Source organism: Myotis myotis, unplaced genomic scaffold (assembly GCF_014108235.1).
Source record: "Myotis myotis isolate mMyoMyo1 unplaced genomic scaffold, mMyoMyo1.p scaffold_m19_p_13, whole genome shotgun sequence".
Taxonomy (NCBI): Eukaryota; Metazoa; Chordata; class Mammalia; order Chiroptera; family Vespertilionidae; genus Myotis; species Myotis myotis.
Genome location: NW_023416317.1, coordinates 29,621,619 through 29,639,155, shown reverse-complemented (window position 1 = coordinate 29,639,155; position 17,537 = coordinate 29,621,619). Strand labels below are relative to the sequence as shown.

Here is a 17,537-nt window from a genome sequence, read left to right as displayed (position 1 = left end):
GGGTAACTTGTAACTTCCCTTTATCTGGACCCCTTGAGGCACAACCTAATGTGCCTGGGCTTCAGGACAGATACCACAGATTCCTTCATTGTTATGTTAATTGTTCCTGCACCCACCTAAGTATGTGTCTATCATTTTACTTTTTATCCAATCCCAGGGATTTCCCTACTCTGCTTTCTCCTGCCTCTCTAGTCTATCACCAATGGATTTCCTGTAACCCACCTATGTGCCTTTCCTTTGATTGCAATGTATACTAGTAAATACAGATGTAACCCACCATTCTCTGGAGTATTATCTCAATTTGTTGAGGTTCTGCTTCCTGGCATATGTCAACAGTTTGGCTCAAATAAACTCACAAAGGATGTGAGGGCGATCTGGCTGCGACATCTGTCACCCCATTGATCGCCAGGGTTGATTCGGCTGATCTGGCTGGCTAGGCAGGTGTCCCCCTCCTCCCTCACCGATCCATGTGCGTCCCTCCCGAAGCTGCGCGCTTGGTCGAAGAGGACGACCTCCCCCCCCCCCCCCCCCCCCCCCCCGAGGAGAGGACCGGTCTTCGGTCAAGGGTATACGAGTAGCTGCGCTCCCCTGCTAGAACCTCCAAACAAGCTCTCAAGGTCAAATAAACTCACAAAAATTCTTTACAGGTTTCACCCGGTTTTTTTACATTAACAAACCAATGAATGCATAAGAAAGTGAAACAATGAATCAATATTTTTCTCTCACTTTCTTGCTTTCTTCTCAAATTACTTAATAATTTTTTATTTTTTGTAAGAAAATCTCCATGCAATTTTCAGAACAGGTACTGGGGCATAACTCAAATCTGACCATTCTGACAATTATACCTCTCAATATTAAGTAATAGCTTGGCATTTTGGCATTCTTAAAAAAAAGAGTTTGGAAGTTAGAATCTTTTACTATTATAAATAATACTACAACAAGTAAGTCTGTGGCAAATTACATTAGGAAAGTTACCACTTTCTATTTTTGTTTTGTACTTCGTTAACTGTATATAAGACCTATTTCATAATATTGGTGTGAGGATTTAAGTGACATAAAAATTACCATCTCAGTGCAAAGTCCAGAGTACAAACTCAGAAAGTCTTGTTTGTTTCCAAGATCAAGACATAGTCCTGGGTCAGGTGGAAGTGTAGGTAGATAGCCATGTGAGTTAACGAGTATGAAAATAGGGACTAAAGTCTAATTAACACAAGTCTCTAGAATGTTATTATCTTACCTGGTCAACATTTTTTTTTAATTTTTATAAACATGAGATGAACATGTACTTACTACAAATTCAAGTAAGAAATCACATAGGCAAAAGTTTATTCTACCTTCAAGCAAGTTTAGTCTGATTTCCAATTTTGCTTGTATATCCATGAGTCCCAGAAAAAGCAATGTAATTTGCCTAGAGTCTCAGAAAAATCATACAAAGGGGAGCTAGAATCGTCTCAGTTTCTAAGTGCAAGACTCTTTCACTTTTCTCAAAATGTTTTTATAAAAAATGTTGTACCACCAAATACTTCTACAAAATTAAGAGGAATTATAAAGAGTGATTACAATGCATATCTTTTCCTCCATAATATTTTGCCCTTTAAATAAACGTGGAGGATAAAAGTAAGGTAGAGAAAAATGGTAGAAGTCATCCTGGAAAGGTAAAGGGTATGAAGTTTCACTGAAGTTAATTAAAAACTGTGGCAAACAAATAAACACTGATGAAACAGCAAACACATAAAAAAATACTAAGTCACTACAAAGAAGATATATATCTATCTATTCCATATATACATATATATATATATACACACACACACACACATATATATATATATATATGTATAGCCAGTGACCAGAACGCCAGAACGACCAGAATGACCGGTTGCTATGATGCCCACTGTGGCCAGAGACTGGCCTGATTAGGGGGTGGGGCCGGGGGCCAACCTCCCGTGGTCCCTCCCCCCAGCCAGACCCACCCTGCAGTCCTTTCCCCTGGCCAGCCCGGCCCCACCCCATCAGCCCATAGTCCATCCCCCAGGCCTGCCCCACCCCTGATCGCTGCCCCCCCAACCTCCTGAAGGCCCTCCCCCTGCCCAGCCCCACCCTGCCCCCGATGGGGTCCCCCAACCCAATAGGCCCACAGTCCCTCCCCCCAGCCAGCCCCTCCCCTGATCGCACCCCTTACCCCAATAGGAGGCGGGGGCGGCCGGCTAGCCAACCTCCTGCAGGCCCTCCTCTCGCCCGGCCCCACCCCAGATCATCCCCCCCACCCTGATCAGGTGCAGGGCCGGCCAGCCAACTGCCTGCAGTCCTTCCCCCAGGCCGTTCACCCCTGATCGGCCTTCCACCCCATTTGAGGACAGGGCCAGCTGGTCCACTGCCCACAGCTCCTCCCCATGGCCTGCCCCACCCCCGATCAGCAGGCCCCACCACCCCGAATGGCCCACAACCCTTCCCCCCAGCCAGCTCCATCCCCCCACCCCATTGGGGTTGGGGCCTGCCAGCCAACCTCCCGCTGTCTCTTCCTCCCCACAGGCCCGCCCCGATCCACCCTGATTGGGGCCAGACCAGCCGGACCCCACCCGTGCACAAATTTGTGCACTGGGCTTCTAGTGTGCGTGTGCGTGTACGTATAAATCCTAAGTCACTACAAAGGACATATATATAAATAACTGGTTAAATAACAATCATCAATTAAAAAAGGTAGATCATGTGTGTCATAATTCAAACCAACAAACTGTATTTTAAAAGTGATAACATTTATGAAATGATTATAAACTTTAAATTGGTTATTTGGTGATATTAATAAAATATTGCTACCTTGGGACATGATAATGATATTAGAGTGATGTTTAAAAAAAACAATAGAGAAAGTAAAGCCTTTTTTAAAAAATATATTTTTATTGATTTCAGAGAGGAAGGGAGAGATGGAAACATCAATGATGAGAATCACTGATGGGCTGCCTCCTGCAGGCCCCCTACTGGGGATTGAGCCCGCAACCTGGGCATGTGCCCTTGACCAGAATTGAACCTGAGACCCTTCAGTCTCACAGGCCAACACTATCCACTGAGCCAAAATGGCTAGAGTGTAAAGTTCTTATCTTTTGGTACTACATTCTGAAATATTTATAGATGAAATGATGTCTAAGATAACCTTCAAAATAACATGGAAAGGAAAACAGGGGTAGAGAGATAAAACAAGATTGGCCATGATTTGATAACTGCTATAGCTGGGCAATGGTTACATGAAGGGTTCATTATGCTATTATGTATCCTAAAAAAGAGGCTGAAATATTCTATAATAAGAACTTTTATAAAACAGATAAAATTGCTAATGGCAAATATCATAAAAGTAGTGTAAATAGTACAAGCTTTAACTCCTTGACACATTCATACTATTGTCTCAAAGAGCTTATACTGCCTTAAATGATGACTCACGTACTCAGAATACATAAAGATATCCCTCAAAGTAAGAATGCTTAGAGCTCTTCTAAACTTCTCAATCATGTATGAATGAGAATATATTCTGAGACTGGCCCCAAATCCCAAACTAATACTACCAAACTACAAACATAGGTTCTCACAAGAAATCAGAGTTGCATTTAAAAAGCAGGGAAGTCATAACTAACTATACCTCAATCCATGTAAATCATTTCTATGTCTTCACGTAGAGTACCATTTACTTGTAAGAGAAACACAGAAAGCAAGAAAGATACTATAACCATGATCCCTGTTGTGATTACTACCTAAGGCAATTTATGAAATAAAGTTACCAAGAATCTTTAGTAGTCACTAAAAGTATTAACAGTACTAGAATTAACCAACAGCTCTTATCAAGCTCCTTTACTTGGTCATCATTATAGAAACAAAGAAGAGAAGCATAATACATACTGGAGGCCGGCCAGGACGACCCCTTTTCCTTTTCCCTTTGACTTCAGTTTCTTCAAGTTCGCTGCCAGCATCAGAATGAGCAGTAGTTTCATTAGTTGAATCCCTAGAAAATGTGATATATTATTTTAGTGAACAAATTAATTCATAAATACAATGCAGTATCGTTCCACTATTTTCCTTACCTCCTATTATATGGATGCTTAAGAAGTGGTTTATACTTCTACTTTAGCAAATCAAAAATGTTATCCTCCCTGGCTAATATCACATAACATTGAGTGAAATGAAGCTCCCAAATAGAGAAATAAAAAGGAGGAAATGACTATGGAAATGGCAGCTGCTATACAAAATATAAATGTAAAATACAATGGGAAAAGACTAATTCTTCAATATAAAAAGAAAGGTTTGGGAAGAATTTTACTCGTTTTATAAATCATGAAAGTCAGTGGTGGGCTGGTAATTGTTTAACAACTGGCTCTTCAAAAAAAAATATATATATATATATGCACATAAACTTAGAAATGTTACCAATATAAAGGTAAATTCCATGTCGCTCATTTATTCACATAAAATGATTTCGATAATTTTGCCAAAGTCCTGTATTCATAACTAACCTAAGGTTGCAAGTGAAAAACAAATAGGGTTTTGACATGAAAGATGGTTTATACCTTTGTTCACTTGAATGAATGAAATGCAAGTGAAATGAAAAAGACATTTGTTGGAACTTAAATCATTGTACAGTGGTATAAACAACTTCTTCACTGAATTGGATAACAAATCTCAAATACTGGACTGCTTCAATTTTTTGTGCTCTCATAATGTAATGGCTATAGACTTGATACAAGTTTAATCTCATTGTTAATTTATCACTTTAATGAATCTATAACCAATTTATAAAACAATATATTGAGCCCTGATTTACAATATTTACTGATTTTCATAATGTAAGTATTCCCACCACAGACAATTAACTGATTTTCATAATGTATTTCCACCACAGCCAATTTCAAACTACAAAATTGACATCACCAGAAGTGGGAAGTAATGAACAGTAATAGTACACCACTAAAAAGTATTTTCACCATATAGATAGAATAGATGTAAATAAAAAATTAAAGAGCAGAAAATACTATGTAATTAGGAAGTGAAGAGTTTTGACTATTATTACTTTTATTTATAATATTATTTAATTTTAAGTTTATATGATTTAACTTTTTTAAATAGCTATGTTATATTCAATCAGGGTCAGAAAATTCCTAGAAATTAAATATTTAGCCCTCCAGGCCAATATAAGTTGGCTCCAGCATGGTGCTGAAAAGGTATGGATAATCTGAACAAAAACTTATTCACTAAATTCTACATCAGTAACTATATATTGTCAATAGTCTTGACCATCTGTTGCTCAAAATTTTTAACTGCATGTGTAACATGCTTTTTTGAATTCTACCTCAAGTTCACCAAATACCACATGTAAAACTATGTTCAATACTGATTTATTTCTAGCTCTATGCTCATGGCCATACCACTAATTACCTAATTTATTAAATTAATGCATGCATGTGCTTTAAGTTGTCATAAAATTTATTACTGTCACCACACCACTATCCTGTCTTACTCAAATTATTAGAATCACATCAATCTTCCTTGAGCCATCGGCTAACAAATCCTCTTAAGTTGTCCTCAGTATAAAAATTCTGTCTCTCATTCTTTCCATGATTACCTATAATCACCACTCCCTGAATTAATCTCATTTCCCTGCTTCTCCTAATTCCCTTGTCCAAGCCATTCTGTACAATGCTACCAGTAACATTCTTATAGCATGTTACCTCCCTACTTGCAAATCTTCAAAGATAATCTAGTACCAAAAACTATAAATAATATTGATCTAATTCAGGGGTCACCAAACATTTTCTTAAAAAACTATACTGTAAATATTTTAGTCTTGGGGGAGGGGGGTCTCCACATCTTTATGTCTACTACTCAACTCTGGCACCATAGCATGAATGTGGCCAAGGACAATACATAAATGAATAGCCATTGTCCAATAATACTTAAAAACAGGCATCTGAGTCACTAGCAGTAGTTTGTTAGTTCCTGATCTAGTTGATCTTACTCATCTCTTCTAAAGGACAATAAATCATATTATATTTTCTCCTCATTACAGTTCAAATAGACTATACTCAGCATATACTGTGTGCCAGTTTATATAAATCATGCACATAAACTTTGTAAAAAAAAACATACTTTTTCCCAATTCTAGATGAGGAAACAAAAGATATGAAAACCTGATATCTTGTCCATAAATACACACCTAGTTAAGTGGCAGAGTCCACTTAGCTATCAAGGTAAACTTCAATTTTCTATCTCCATGTCAGGATACTAGAATGCAAATTTTATGTTTTGTATTTCTCTTGTGTAAACAGAACCCACTTTTGATGCTTATAAAAATCTCCTGGTTGCGCTAGCCGGTTTGGCTCAGTGGACAGAGCATCAGCCTGGGGATTCAAGGGTCCCAGGTTCAATTCCGGTCAAAGGCATGTATCCTGGTTGCAGGCATATCCCCAGTGGGAGGCATGCAGGAAGCAGCTGATTGATGTTTCTCTCTCATCAATGTTTCTAATTCTCTATCCCTCTCCCGTCCTCTCTGTAAAAAAATCAATAAAATATATTTTTTTAAAAAAATCTCCTGGCAACTACAGGATCTGGTTGGTTCCAGGTTATAATATGTGACCCATTAGTGAAACTAATTTATCCTTGAACAAGAGTTTACTGACAAAAGAGAAAAGTACTATTTGTTTTCTAATTCTGCCAATTACATCAGCTCTAAAGGTGAATGCTATTACCAACAAATAAGCTAATACACTCCAATTAGTATGTGTAGGAATGTTGATGAGAATATATACTACATAAATTTTTTAATGTCAAGTAATAGAGAAGATATAAGAATACGAAGAAGAGCCCTAACCGGTTTGGCTCAGTGGATAGAGTGTCAGCCTGCAGACTGAAAGGTCCTGGGTTCGATTCCGGTCAAGGGCATGTACCTTGGTTGCAGGCATATCCCCAGTGGGAGATGTGCAGGAGGCAGCTGATCGATGTTTCTCTCTCATCGATGTTTCTAACTCTCTATCTCTCTCCCTTCCTCTCTGTAAAAAATCAATAAAATATATTTAAAAAAAAAAAAGAATACAAAGAAGAGTTTCACTTCACCACACTAACTCTGAATTCCAACATGCAGAATAACATTAAGTTTGATCAATACTTTTCAATAAATGTTTGTTTTTACATATAAAAATATAAAATATCTATATTTCAATTTTAAAAATTTTAAATAGGAATTTCCATACAAATACGTAGAATTCCTGAATAGTAGTAACTCCATAATATATATGAAATTTATTTTAACTACTTCACTATCAAAAGCACTTAGATTGTGTCTAGTTTTGTACTATTACAAATAGAGCTGAAACAACTTTCCTTGTACATTAACTCTTACTATATACCAGTAAATATCTCTCTAGGATAGACACAATAGAATGCTGGGTGTGAAGGGTATGCTAATTTGAAGTTCAACCAACTGCTCTACACAAACCCTGTAAATAGCTAATGTTCACTTTTATAAGACTATTGAACATTAAGAGAATGGAAAAATCAGATCAATTATTATAAAAACTAGAGGACCCATGCACAGTGGGGTCCCTCGACATGGCCTGTGGGGATAGGGCCGAAACCGACTCTCTGACATCCCCCAAGGGGTCCCAGATTGCAAGAAGGCACAGGTCAGGCTGAGGGCCCCCACCGGTGCAAGATCGGGGCTGGGGAGGGACAGTGGGAAGGCTCCAGGGCATGTCTAGCGATAGCCCGTCTCGCCCAGTCCCAATTGGCTGGACCCCAGCAGCAAGCTAACCAACCGGTCAGAACGTCTGCCCCCTGGTGGTCAGTGCGTGTCATAGCAACTGGTCGAATGGTTGAATGAACAGTCGGACACTTAGCATATTAGGCTTTTATTATATAGGACTACAGGCCTGGTGCACGAAACTTGTGCATGGGGGAGGGGGTGTCCCTCAGCCCGGCCTGCATCCTCTCTAATCCGGGACCCCTCGGGGGATGTCTGACTGCCGGCAGTTGGACATCCCTCTCGCAATCCAGGACCGCTGGCTCCTAACTGCTCACCTGTCTGCCTCATCACCCTTAACCACCTCTGCCTCAGCCCCTGCCACCATGGCTTTATCCAAAAGGACGTCCGGTCTATCTGGTCTAATTAGCATATTACCCTTTTATTAGTATAGATGATTTTTTTTCCTCCCTAAAACTCTTTAAAATTCTATCTACCTCTCTCTAGTTCCACTGTAATGACTTTAGTTCAAGTTGTCAACATCTCTGGCCTGGATACTGCAACATCCTCCTCCTGTTGAGTCTTCTTGCTTCTATTGTTGCCCCTTACAATTTAATCACTATACTGCACTAAGAATGATTTTTCTAGGTATGTCTTGTTAGTTCTCTTCCATGCTTAAAAACTCTACAGTGGTTTCCTACTATTCCTAGGAAGAAAGACTCCAAATCTTAATATGATTTAGCAGATTCTTGTATGATATAGCCCCACTCTAGTCACAAGCCTTATCTCATGTCATTCTTATTCCCAAACTGGGGAGTGGGGGTGGGAAGGAAACAAACAAAACCCAGCTTTATTTCAGTCCCTCAAACATACCAAAACTCCTCCTTTTTCAGGGTCTTTGCACATGCCATTCCTTCAGTCTTGAATTTATATACTGATCTATTCTTTCACCAAACCCTCACTCCACTTACTATCACGTGAACTATCTCACCCTTAGAAAAGTTGACTTGCCCAGCCGACATGGCTCAGTGGTTGAGCATCAACCTATGAATCAGATCATGGCACATCCTCAGGTTGTGAGCTTGATCCCCACTGTGGGGTGTGCAGGAGACAATCAATGATATGCTCTCATCATTGATGTTTCTATCTCTCTCTCCCTGTCCCATCCTCTCTGAAATTAATAAAAAATATGTATTTTTTTAAAAGTCGACTAAATCAAGGCATGTGTTAAAATTCTCATAAAATCCTCTAATTTACCTTCAAAGCACTGAAGGCATTTAGATCTGTATTTGTGGTTATTTGATTAGTATCTATCTATAATAAGCTTCATGCCAACAAGGACTCAAGTCTTCTTTTTTTTTTATCCTCACCCAAGGATATGTTTTGGTTTCGTTTTTATTTTAGAGAGAGAGGAAGGGAGGGAGAGAGAAGGTAGGGAGAAAGGGAGAAATATCAATGTGAGAGAGGAACATGGATCATCTGCCTCCCGTATGCACTCAGACAGAGGATCTAACCTGTGACCTAAGTATGTGCCCTAACCGAGAATAGAACTGAAACCTTTTTGGTGTACCAATGACAGTACAACTGAGCCACCCAGCTAGGGCAAGGACTGATTCTCTTTTACATACTCTTTCTCCCTAAAATCTAGCATACTTCCTGGTACAGCATTATGTGGTGGAATATATATGGCAATTCATAGTATTTGACAATGCCTAATAGTAAGCAACACTATGATGACAAATTCATTGATAATTGTAATATTTAAGTAAGCCAAGAAATAATGAGGTCACTCACTACAGTGACCTTTCTAGTGCCTACATTACAGAAATTGGTATTATGTTTGAGTAAAGGGTGAATAAAGAAGCTTGAGGTAAGTAACTAGAAAAAGCTTAAATTGTATCTCTGATATTTGGAGGAAAGGAGGACAAGTATTGATGGTTTTTCAAGCAGGTAAAGTAGTTTGGACAGCTTCTTTGTCTTAGAGCTCTGAAGGAAAAACAGAGAGCCAGGAGACCAATGGAAAGCCAACTATAATCTCTTGGAAAAAAAGTATATAAATAAACTGGATGTATTATAGATTTGTACACCTGAAACCTATATAATTTTACTAACCAATGTCACCCCAATAAATTCAATTAAAAAATAAAAATTAAAGAAGTCTTTTGCACTAAAATATAAAACAAATAAACTGGGACGATAAACATCCTATATAATAAAAGGCTAATATGCAAATTGACTGAACAGTGGAACGACCCAGCTGCTATGACACGCACTGACTACCAGGGGGCAGATGCTCAATGCAGGAGGCTGCCCCCTTGTGATCAGTGTGCTTCCACAGGGGGAGGGCCACTCAGTCAGAAGCCCTGAGCCGGGCTCATGGCTGGCAAGCATAGCGACAGTGGCGGGAGCCTCTCCTGCCTCTGCAGCAGCACTAAGCTGTCAGTCGGACATTTCCCAAGGGCTCCCAGACTTTTGCACCGGGCCTCTAGTGTATGTGTGTGTGTGTGTGTGTGTGTATAATTGTGTAAACTGTTGACTCCTTTCATTGTATCTAAACTGTTATCACATAAGATCATAGTATACATATTCCTAATTAGCACCTTGATGAAACCTATGAAAGGAAAAGTATCTGCCATTACAATGATCACATTTCCAAGAAAATCCAAAAATTAGACTCAATTCTAGATTGGTCCTGTAACTCCAAAAAATCTAATGAGATGTTACCAGAAATGCCAACTGGTATGTCCTTCAGATTACTTCTGGCAACCAGAATAGACTAAGAATCTCAATCTCAGGGAAAACAAACCGGAGGTGGGAGGTATGATGGAGAAACTGTGATACAGAATAAAGGTCTACAAACATTTTCTGTAAATAGCCAAACAAAATATATATGGTTTACAAGCAATCTATTCTCTATCACAACTTGTAGCACAAGAGAAATCATAAACAATCTATAAAGGAATGAATATGGTTCTTTTTAAATTAACACTTTATTTTTTGTTCAATACCACAGAACATATTGACATTATAATACCATGGGCCAAGGATGGATATGGTAATTATGCACTCTAATTGTTCTTTGAATTCAAACATATTGCCTGACTATCTAAATATATCAGAGAACATATTTGATATGTCTCATAAAAGAGAACATTTTGATATAGAAAAATGTTATACACATTTTAAAAAATAAGAAAATTACAATACTTACTGTAACACTGGTAACTCCGAAGTAATCATTGCTGGAGAGATCTTTCCACAATGGAGCAAAAGAATCAAGTGCTGTACAACTCAAAACTTTAAAAATAACCTCAAAGGCAATCCTGTTAATAAAAAAAAAATATATTTTTCCAGTTTTATTGAAGTATAATTGACAAAACTGTTAAGATGTTTAAAATATACAATGTACAATGTGATTACTGGATATAGATGTATATTGTGAAGGGCTTCGCCACAAGTTAATTAACACATCCATCACCTCCCATATTTACCGTTATTTTGTGTGAGATCATTTAAGTTCTACTCTTTAGGCAAATTTCAATTATACGATAAAATGTTATTAACTACAGACACCATGTTATACATTAGATTGTCAGATCTTATTCACCTATAAGTAAAAGTTTGTATATTTGCACCAACCTCTCCCTATTTCCCCCAGTCCATGGTCCCTAGCAATCACTTTTTCACTCTGTTTCTAAGAGGTCTACTGCCCTCTTTCCCCCCGGGATTTCACATATATATGATACCATGTGGTATTTGTCTTTCTTTGAGTGGCTTCTTTCATTTAGCATAATGTCCTCCAGTATCATCCATGTTGTCAAATGACAGAATTTCCTTTATTTAAAAACACAGAAATATTTTTCTGTGTTTATATCTGTGCATATAAATGCAGGTGCACACACACATTTTCTTTACTCATTCATCTATAGACAGGCACTTAGGTTATTTCCATACTTTGGCAATTTGTGAATAATGCTGCTATTAACATGGAGTACAAATATCTCTTTGGGATAATGATTTTGTTTCCTTTGAAAATATACCCAGAAGTGGGACTGCCAAATCATATAGTATTTTTACTTTTCATTATTTGAGAAATCTCAATACTGTTTTTTCCAGTTTACGTTCCTACCAACAGTGTACAAGGGGTTCCTTTTCTCCATGTCTTCAGAGCATTTTTCTCTTGTCTTTTTGATAATGGATATCTTAACAAGTGTAAGGTGGTAGTGTTTTTTTACTTGCATTTCCCTGATGATTAGTGATGTTGAATAGTTTTTCATGTACCTGTTGGTTATTTGCATGTCTTCTTTAGAAAAATGTCTATTTAGGTCATTTGAAAAGAAAAATTATTATGAAATTAAAATCTCAACTATATGGACTACAATCAATCAATACCACCAGTAATCATACTCCTTGGTATTTACCCAAATGAAGTGAAAACTTATGCCCACACCAAAGTTTGCATGAATATGTTCATAGCGGCTTTATTCAAAATTGCCAAATCATGGAAGCAACCAAGATGTTCTTTAGGAGGTAAATGAATAAATAAACTGTGCTATAAGCAGAAAATGAAATATTATTTGGCACTAAAAAGAAATGAGGTATCAAGTCATGAAAAGACATGAAAAAGCTCCAATGCTTATTACTAAGGAAAAGAAGCCAATCTGAAACTGCTAAATACCATGTAATTCCAACTATATGGCATTCTGAAAATGGCAAAACTATGGAGATAGCAAAAGGATGCATGGTTGTCAGGAGTTCCAGGAAGAGAGGGATGAATAGGTAAACACAGAGGATTTTTAGGGCAGTGAAACTATTCTGTATAAAACTGCAATGGTGGACACAGATATATGTCATGTATTTGTTAAAACCCATAGAATGTACAACATCAGGAGTAAACCCTAAGCCGACCAGTGTGGCTCCGTGGTTGATCATCGACCTAAGAACCAGGAGGTCACGGAATGATTCCTGGTCAGGGCACATGCCTGGGTTGCAGGCTCCATTCCCGGTGCGGGTGGTGCAGGGGGAACCAATTAATGAGCCTTTCTCATCATTGATGTTTCTATCTCCCCCTCCCTCTCCCTTCATCTCTGAAATCAATAAAAATATATTTTCAAAAATAAAATCTATTTTTAAAAAGTAGCAGGGGAAGTAGGACAAAACAGAGTATCTAAGACAGGACAAGATGTACAAATGGATTAACATAGGTTCAACTGGAATTCCAGAAAAAGAATGTACAGGACAGAAAAAATATTTGATGAAATAGAGGAGAATTTGTCAAAAATAATTTAAGATATTAAAACACAGATAAATAGATTCATAAGCAGAATAAATACTTTAAAATATAAATATTGCTAAAAACCAAAACTTAAGAGAAAATTCAAAAGGAAGTTAAAAAAATAAAATTCTTCATCAGACTTTTCATTGGAAACGATGTAAGCTGAAAGACATGGAATAATATCCTTACAGTGCTGAGAAGAAACAAAGTGACCCCTAAATTATATACTCAATGATAATAATCTTTCAAAAATGAAATAAAAGAGTGATGTCATGAAAAATGGAGAAATAGGCAGCTCCAAGAATAAGCCCTTCAATGAAGCAATTCTTAGGCTGGAAAAAAAATCAAGACAAAAACAACATTTATGGACAAAAATCAACTTTAAGGGATCTAATAAAAATGTAAATAAAGGAGTTTTTAACCAAAAAAAAGAGTCTATTAGCCCTGGCCAGTGTGGCTCAGTTGGTTGAGCATCGTCCCATGCACTGAAAGGTTGCCTGTTTGATTCCTGGTCAAGGCACATCCCCAGTTGGGGTACAAGTGGGAGCCGGCCGATCAACATTTATTTTTCTTTTTTTTTTTTAAATATATTTTATTGATTTTTTTACAGAGAGGAAGGGAGAGAGATAGAGAGTTAGAAACATCGATCAGCTGCCTCCTACACATCTCCCACTGGGGATGTGCCCGCAACCCAGGTACATGCCCTTGACCGGAATCGAACCTGGGACCTTTCAGTCCGCAGGCCGACGCTCTATCCACTGAGCCAAACCGGTTCCGGCAACATTTATTTTTCACATCAGTGTTTCTTGCTTGCTCTCTCTCCTTTCCTCTCTCTAAAAATCAATAAAAACATATTTTTAAAAGAATCTATGAAATCGTCTAAGAAAGTATTATAGGCATTTAGCTTATCTGTCTACCACCCACCCTCCCCAGCTCAATGGTGACCATAGGAATATCAGTCCAAGTTCCTGGTACAGCTTGCTGGTGCCAAAAAGAAAAACATGGATCATAGTATTCTAAAAAAATTGAAACTGTGTGTTTTGAAGGGCTTCCCAGCTGTCATCTTTCAAAAAAATTTTTAATACAGACACTACAAGTAGCTGCCTGAAGCAAGAGACAGTGGATGGGACAAATGGCAGAACATATGAAAAGCCTTGAAATAAGGAGGCTGAGAAGGAAGATAATGTGAGAAATAAGAGCTTTAAAGGGCTATCTGTACACCAGGAAATCCAGAGTACTATATGCAAGCCCACAGATGGATGTATACTTAGAGAAAAACTGAGAGGAGCATAAGCTTTCAACTCTAGTTGATTTTTGGGCTGTGTGAAATCACAAGGTAAAGATCAAGACTACTTAGCTAACCTTTGAAGGAATACCTCAGCTAAGTAACAGTATGCAAACACCAAGAGATAACATTTTTTCCTTTTGACTACCACTGGCTCGGGAGATCATTGCTTATGATGGAGATAAAATTTCATTTATTATACATGACAAGGATTAGTCTTTGCAAAAATAGTTTGGAAATGTCACTAAACAGATGACTGCAGTCCTTAAGAGGTAACAAGAATAAACCCTGGGAAGAGGAAAGAATCAGTGTCTAGTTACCACATTATAATATTCAAAGTGTCCAATTTTTAACAATAAAAACAAAAAATCATGAGCATATGAAGAAACAGAAAAGTATGGCCCATTAACAGGGAAAAAAAATGTAAAGCTCTCTTCATCTGAGAGTCATTTGGCTTGTCATTTTTCTTTAGACCGTGGACATTCATCTGTGTTGTGGGATGGCATGTGTATATAAGATCATTTATGAAGGCTTTTCGAAATTTAACAGTCCTCCATTTTGGTAAATCCTATTCCTTTATCTCACATCCTAATACCTGCTTGGCCTGCCATCTTCTCCCTTCACCAGCGTGAGTCACAGTAAGAATGCAATCCTCAACTGTTTATCTTTTAAATAAAACACTGCTAAATTTGGTTAGTTTGTTAACTGAGTTCTCCTCATGTTCAATTTTGCATCCTCTGCTTTTATATATTTACTAGAGGCCCGGTACACAAATTCATGCATGGGTGGGGTCTGCCGGCCAGGGGGAGGGGCCGAGGGTGGGTGGCGGGCTGGCCCCGTGCCCTGGTCAAACTTCTGGTTGAACTCCCAGTCGAACTCCTGGTCAAGGGGACAATATGCATATTAGCCTTTTATTATATAGGATGCCATCCCACAACACAGATGACTGTCCACGGTCTAAAGAAAAATGACAAGCCAAATGACTCTCAGATGAAGAGAGCTTTACGTTTTTTGTATTGATCAATCTCTCCCGAAACTTTACACACTAACCTCTGAAAATACAATTCCACGATAAACACATTCAAGCTTTCCCCAAATGCTGCCTCCATATTATCTTCATATCTAGTCACAATTTTCCTTACTAACACTACTCTCTTAATTTTATCTTCTTATAAACTCCAACATCATGAAATGGCACCTAGAACCTTAATGCTCTCCAGTAATCTCATCTTTCACTATTCCTTTCCCATTACTCTAATACCAAAGTGATTATTTCCTGTACAAAACCAACTCTCTTCTGCTTTTCTGATGTGTACATACTAGCTCATGCCCCATACCTGACTCTTCCTGAAACAAACTGGAAATCTCCAACCTTTCTGAAATCTAGGTAGAATTAGGTCTCACGTCTATAAGTTTTCATTCTACCTTGTACACGAACACAACTCAATACTTTTGCAATATATTGTGTGCATGCATATATTACTCGGCAAACTGTAATAAATTTCATTCAGTTCCCTTTTGACTACTCTATGTTGACTTTTAAAAAATATATATGGTTTTATTTGTTTTGAGAGAGAGAGGGAGAGGAATAGAGAGTTAGAAACATTGACCAGCTGCCTCCTGCACGCTCCCTACTGGGGATCGAGCCCACAACTCAGATATGTGCCCTGACCGGGAATCAAATGTACCTCTTGACGCTCAACCACTGAACCACACAGAGTGAACAATAAACTGAATTTTTAGAACCGTTGTAAGTTCACAGCAATTGCCACATGATCTTTTAGAAAGAACTGTCTTCCCTTTCTGTTCCTAACAAATTGTCTAGTACCTGGCACCCAAAAGTGGCAGAAAAATTAGCAAGTCTAAAAAGAAAGACATACATTGCCACTAGTTAACATTAATAAAGTGGTAAATAGCTAATTCAACAGTAAGTTTGTTTTTAATGCTATTGTGCATAGGATCTTATCACCATAATTTCTAATTATGCAATTACATAACTGTTATATAATTTACCTTTTAATTTAAATACAACTTTTCATTTCTGGAAATCTGTAAAACACTGAAGCTAAAAAAAGCTCCATCCCTGGTTTCTCTCTGGAGAAAAATACTGCTTCCTGGTAATATATACATTGTGTGTCAGTGTCCACCTAAGGTAGGGCAGCTGCACTATGTGAAAAAAGGGAGAAAAATCTAAGAGTATCAATTGGACATATCCAAACCAGAGCATTGATGAAGGATCAGAATCAAAAGTCATATGCAAAATAACAAGTCTAATAAACAACAGTAAAATTATAAACCCAAAGTGGAACCAAGAGAAAAGAACTGAATATAAAGTACTTTATCAAGACTAGAACAGGTTGGAAACAATAATGAAAGTTCAAAGACTGCAGGGATTTAATATATGGATCTGTGGCAGAGTCAAGATATTCATTCATAGCTCTATTATTAATCCAACTAAAAAAAAAGGATTACAGTTGTGTTCATTACCATTTTAAGATAAAATTTTTAATTTAAATAAATTTATTTAAATATAGAGCCCTCCAAACTATTCTTATACCATATTAAATCAATACCATATTAAATCATATAATTCACTGATCACAAATAAATGTTATTGATTGGTGTGTTCTAAATTTAAAAAGCATTTAAAATGCCATCAGTTTTTAAAATAACTAACAAGTAAAAAGGAACCCCAAGGAAATTAAGTTGCCTATATTAAATAACCCTGCACTAAATATTTGAGAGAATACTTGCAAATAGAAAACTGACAGACTTGCCTATCAAAAGTACCGGAATTTATGTTTTCATTTGCTTTATATGAAAACTGCATTGTAATTTTTAAAAATCACGGATTTTCGCCCTAGCTGGTTTGGCTCAGTGGATAGAGCATCAGCCTGCAGACTGAAGGGTACCAGGTCAAGGGCACATGCCCAGGTTGCGGGCTTGATCCCCAGTAGGGGGCATGCAGGAGGCAGCCGATCAATGATTTTCTCTCATCATTGATGTTTCTATCTCTCCCTCTCCCTTCCTCTCTGAAATCAATAAAAATATATTTTAAAAAATAATAAATAAAAATTACATATTTTCCATAATTCAACCACCACCACCACCACTTAACCTCTCCCCACTAAAAATGACATCCTTTTAGATATTTTCCTAATGAACATACCTACTCATACAAATAAGAACTGTAATAGCTTCATGTATATCACCCATTTATAACTGCACACAGGGAACAATAAAAATATTTCAAAGTATGA

The 17,537-nt window shown here is 37.7% G+C and overlaps 1 protein-coding gene across 8 annotated transcripts in view; it reads right to left on the bottom strand.

The window, feature by feature from the left end:
• The window catches only part of STAG1 (stromal antigen 1), a 338,918-nt gene that overhangs the window by 224,761 nt on the left and 96,620 nt on the right, over window positions 1-17,537 (bottom strand). For 5 of the 8 annotated variants that reach the window (XM_036332484.1, XM_036332482.1, XM_036332487.1 and 2 more), the window contains 2 exons: window positions 10,929-11,040; window positions 3,889-3,991 (listed from right to left, as the gene is read on the bottom strand). In XM_036332484.1, the coding sequence (XP_036188377.1) occupies window positions 3,889-3,991; window positions 10,929-10,957 (132 nt within the window). In that variant the 5' untranslated portion in view covers window positions 10,958-11,040. Of the gene's footprint in view, window positions 1-3,888; window positions 3,992-10,928; window positions 11,041-16,290; window positions 16,426-17,446; window positions 17,530-17,537 lie in introns of those variants that run through there. The other 3 variants (XM_036332485.1, XM_036332483.1, XM_036332489.1) reach the window with 3 other exon arrangements.